Source organism: Cucurbita maxima, unplaced genomic scaffold (genome assembly GCF_002738345.1).
Source record: "Cucurbita maxima cultivar Rimu unplaced genomic scaffold, Cmax_1.0 Cma_Scf01440, whole genome shotgun sequence".
NCBI classification, from domain to species: Eukaryota; Viridiplantae; Streptophyta; class Magnoliopsida; order Cucurbitales; family Cucurbitaceae; genus Cucurbita; species Cucurbita maxima.
In genome coordinates this window covers 1-5,017 of record NW_019273456.1, presented here as the reverse complement: position 1 = coordinate 5,017, position 5,017 = coordinate 1, and the positions used below count along the sequence as shown (strand labels likewise).

Here is a 5,017-nt window from a genome sequence, read left to right as displayed (position 1 = left end):
ATCAAGAAACTTGTTTGGATGCTTTCGAGAATGTTACTGGCGATACTGGTGAAAAGATGACGAATTTGTTGAAGACGTCAAAAGAAATGACCGCTAATGGACTTGTGATGGTGGGTGAGGTTACATCCCTTGTGACCTCTTTGTGGAAGGCGCTCGGGCTGCCAGAAACAGGGCGACAACTCCGAGCAAAAGAGCTCGATGAAGAAGATGAAGAGGAAGAGCCATCTTGGGTCAATGACAGGCGAGGGCTACTCCAAGCCACTGGTGCCAAGATTAGGGCGAATGTGGTGGTGGCTAAGGACGGAAGTGGAAAGTACAAGACAATAACTCAAGCCCTTCAAGATGTCCCAAGGAAGAGCAATAAAACCTTTGTGATTTATGTCAAGGAAGGAGTTTACCAAGAGCAAGTAATGGTGGACAAAACAATGACCTGGGTCATGATGATTGGAGATGGTCCTACCAAGACCAAGATCACGGCCGGCAAGAACTTCAAGGATGGAACATCCACATTCAAAACTGCTACCTTTGGTAAGTTACCATCTAGTTTATTATCATGTTCATACAAATTCAAAAAATGAATTTAACATTTCATATTCTTAACAGCGGCGGTTGGAACCAACTTCATTGGAAAAGACTTGTGGTTCGAGAACTCAGCTGGGCCTGAGAAACACCAGGCTGTGGCACTCCGAGTTCAATCAGACATGTCAATCTTCTACAATTGTAGAATGGACGGCTATCAAGATACTCTCTACACCCATGCTCATCGTCAATTCTTTCGAGATTGCACCATCACTGGTACCATTGATTTCATCTTTGGCAATGCTGCTGTCATCTTACAGAATTGTAAGATATTTGTGAGGAAGCCAATGGAGAATCAAAAATGCATCGTCACTGCTCAAGGTCGGCTTGAGAGGAAAGAGCCCACTGGTATCGTCCTCCAAAATTGCGCCATCTCTTCTGACCCCGGCTTCTTCCCTGTCCGCCATGTCTTCAAGACCTACCTTGGCCGCCCATGGAAGCAGTATTCAAGAACCATCATCATGCAATGCCAAATTGACGACTTGATCCAACCTGAAGGGTGGCTTCCATGGGAGGGCGATTTTGCTCTCAAGACTTTGTTTTACACAGAATTTGATAACAGAGGACCTGGTGCAGCAAAACAAAATAGAGTTAAGTGGAGGGGAATTAAACAAATCACACCAAAGCATGCCCTTGATTTCACCCCTGGGTTGTTTATTCGTGGTAATCCCTGGATTAGGCGCACTGGAGTTCCTTACTATTCGGGCATGGCAACGATCTAAAATCAAGGGAATAGAACTCCTAGAATTCTCGACAATTTATTGCTCATTTTAAGATTTTGAATAAAACAAAGAGCTCATTTTAAGATTTTTTCTCTTTTTGTTAGTAAGATATATAATAATTTTTTTAAATAAAATTATTTTGTTGGAGAGACTAAATTATTATACCGATTAAATTGTTATGCATTAACGATCATCATGACAAAAGTTAAAGGTCCCATTATCAATCCTAAACATTGTAGCGATGAAAAATCAACGTTAATCAATCAACGGTACCGAAGATTGTGCAATCTCGGTAGAATTGACGGTGAGCATGGGGGTAGAGAGTATCTTGATAGTCGTCCATTCTACAATTGTAGAAGATTGACATGTCAGATTGAACTCGGAGTGCCACAGCCCGGTGTTTCTCAAGCCCAGTTGAGTTATCGAACTACAAGTCTTTTCCATTGACGTAGGATGAGACTTAGCAGAATAATTTTCAATTGTAATAGAAAATAATAAAGTTCATTTAATGTTCATTTTTGTTGGATCTTTATTAAAATTTATTTAGTAATGAGTTGTATTTTTTACCTTAATTAAGAAAACATCACAAATTTTTATATTAATCTTATATGAGCAAATGATCTTCAACTAATTAACAAATAATTACTCATAATAAGAAAAAAAAACTTAATTAAAATGTTTAAAGATTTGGTACACAAAATTAGCAAAAAATTAACTAAATTAATCCTAAGGTTAATTTGTGAGCCCACTGTCAAACTTGTGAAGAAGCCCCGGTGAAGTCCATTGCAAATCCCCCCACTTTCAAACAAGCTGCCACCGACCCCATGGTGCAAAAAGAAGTTGAGGTTTGCGATGAGCTCATAGTTTTAGTCTACACAAAATGAATGATCATCTTGGGAATCTTAAGATTTGGTTGAACGGTGCATTGACATATCNAAAAGATGAAGAATTTGTTGAAGACGTCAAAAGAAATGACCGCCAATGGGCTTGTGATGGTGGGTGAGGTTACATCCCTTGTGAGCTCTTTGTGACAGAAGCTAGGACTGCCACAAACGGGGCGGCAACTTCGAACAGAGCATTCCAATGAAGAAAAGGAAGAGCCATCTTGGGTGAGCGACAGACGAGGGCTACTCGAGGCCACTGGAGCTAACATCAAGGCGAATGTGGTGGTGGCTAAAGACGGGAGTGGAAAGTACAAGACAATAACTGAAGCCCTTAAAGAGGTACCATTGAAGAGCAATACAACCTTTGTGATTTATGTGAAGGAAGGAGTTTATGAAGAGCAAGTGATGGTGGACAAAAAAATGACCTATGTCATGGTGATTGGAGACGGCCCGACTAAGACCAAGATCACAGGTAGCAAGAATGTCGTCGATGGGACAACCACATTCAAAAGTGCTACCTTTGGTAAGTTGCCATCTAATTTATAGTCATATTCATACGAATTCAAAGTGAATTTAACATGATTGCATATTCTTAACAGTGGCGGTCGAATCCAACTTCATCGAAAAAGACTTGTGGTTCGATAACTCAACTTGAGGGAACGAGATTGCTAGTCTTGGAAGCAGCTGATCAGTTAGATCGGCTAGGAAATAAGAAAGCACATGGGACGATTGCAATGAAACTTGGCACAGGTTGCAGCTCCCAATATGGCATTGCAGATTCTGGACATGGCAATGGAAGTTCATGGTGCAGGTGGCTTATCTTCTGACACTGTTCTTGCCCATCTCTGGGCTGCTGCAAGGACCTTAAGAATAGCTTGAGAATAGAAGATGGCCCTGATGAAGTTCATTTTGGAACCATCGCCAAGCTGGAGCTTCCGAGAGCTAAGCTTTGAAAATTGAAAGGAAAAATCTCTCGAACGAAATGAAATATTAGGAACCGTTCCGAGAGCTAAGCTTTGAAAATTGAAAGGAAAAATCTCTCGAACGAAATGAAATATTAGGAACCGATAAAATCGATTACGTCTCAATGTTTCTAAAGAAATTGATATCTTAACATTTTTATCGACAATCAAAACCTTACTCGAAAACTTATTGTTATTTTTCTTATATCAAATATTAAAGTTAACTTTTATTTTTGAGAAGTAAAAACATCAATTTCTTTTAGTTCGATCATATGGGGTAGGGTTTTGAATCTCTTGACCACATGATGGAAATTATATATATCTAAACTGGTTAAGCTCAACTTAGTTTTATATTATTAACACTTTTTAGGCCTCTGTAGTTTATGGGACAATTAAAGAAAAATGAGTAGTTTTCTATTTCACAAGTAAAAGTTAAAGGTCCCATTATCAATCCTAAACAAGTAAATGTTAATACACTTCAAAACCTTCAGATTTATTTAGTAATAAGTTGTCTTTTTTATGCATCACAAATTAATCCGAGCTAATGAACTTCTACTCAATAACAAATAATTACTCATAATAAAAAAATAAAAAAAAATAAAAAAAACTTAATTTAAATGTTTAGCATAATCAACGAAGATTTTGAACACAAAATTAGCAAAAATTAACTAAATTAAGCCTAAGTTTAGCAAAAATCAGCTAAATTCAGATACTAAAATTTTATTTAAGAAAAAAAAAAAAAAAAGTAAAAATGATTGGTCCAGAATGCTCCGAACTCTAACAATATTTACTTCAATTTAGAAATTCTTCTCATATAAAAACAGGTCATTTGTTGAACAGAAAGGAATTAAGGCAACAACTTCCCATCTTCGATTACCCAAGAAAACAAAACAAAAAAAAATAATAATAAAAAAACAGCTTTGAGATTTGTAGCGAAGAAACATGGCGTATGATAGCGGTGGATGCAAGATCAATAAGGCTGCCCTGGTTGGGTTGTTGTCTCTGTTTTTTGTTGCCTTGGTTAATGGTGTAAATGGCGCGGGAGAGGAACATGGCTCCTCTAATGCTGCTACCATTAAGACTCTATGTGAGCCCACTACTTACCGAGAAACTTGCGAAAAAGTCCTGGTGAAGTCCAATGTTGACTCAAAAGACCCACGTGAGCTGGTCAAGGCAGGGTTCCATTTTGCTATTGAGCAGCTCAAAGCTGTCATTGCAGATTCCCCCACTTTGAAACAAGCCGCCACCGACCCCATGGCGCAAAAAGCAGTTGATGCTTGCGACGAGCTCATGGATTATGCAATTGATGATCTTTTAACTTCCTTTAATAAAATCACCGATAGTTTTAGTTTTCACAAAATGAATGATTATCTTGAAAATCTTAGGATTTGGTTGAGTGCTGCATTGACATATCAAGAAACTTGTTTGGATGGTTTCGAGAATGTTCCTGGTGATACCGGTGAAAAGATGAAGAATTTGTTGAAGACGTCAAAAGAAATGACCGCCAATGGGCTTGTGATGGTGGGTGAGGTTACATCCCTTGTGAGCACTTTGTGGCAGAAGTTGGGACTGCCGTCACAAACGGGGCGGCAACTTCGAACAGAGCATTCCAATGAAGAAAAGGAAGAGCCATCTTGGGTGAGCGACAGACGAGGGCTACTCGAGGCCACTGGAGCTAACATCAAGGCGAATGTGGTGGTGGCTAAAGACGGGAGTGGAAAGTACAAGACAATAACTGAAGCACTTAAAGAGGTACCATTGAAGAGCAATACAACCTTTGTGATTTATGTGAAGGAAGGAGTTTATGAAGAGCAAGTGATGGTGGACAAAAAAATGACCTACGTCATGATGATTGGAGACGGCCCGACTA

General features: G+C 39.0%; 2 protein-coding genes across 2 annotated transcripts; both read left to right on the top strand.

Moving 5' to 3' along the window:
• Positions 1–5: 5 nt before the first annotated feature.
• LOC111475397 (probable pectinesterase/pectinesterase inhibitor 58) lies at positions 6–1,329 on the top strand (the record flags this gene model as incomplete). The annotated part of the gene is made up of 2 exons (XM_023119876.1): positions 6–528; positions 604–1,329. Coding segments are annotated over 2 exons (1,221 nt in total), but the record flags the coding sequence as incomplete, so codon positions are not given.
• Positions 1,330–4,089: 2,760 nt separating this feature from the next.
• On the top strand, positions 4,090–4,962 carry LOC111475398 (putative pectinesterase/pectinesterase inhibitor 28; the record flags this gene model as incomplete). Its single annotated transcript, XM_023119877.1, has 1 exon — positions 4,090–4,962. A coding segment is annotated over exon 1 (873 nt), but the record flags the coding sequence as incomplete, so codon positions are not given.
• Between the last annotated feature and the right edge of the window lie 55 nt (positions 4,963–5,017).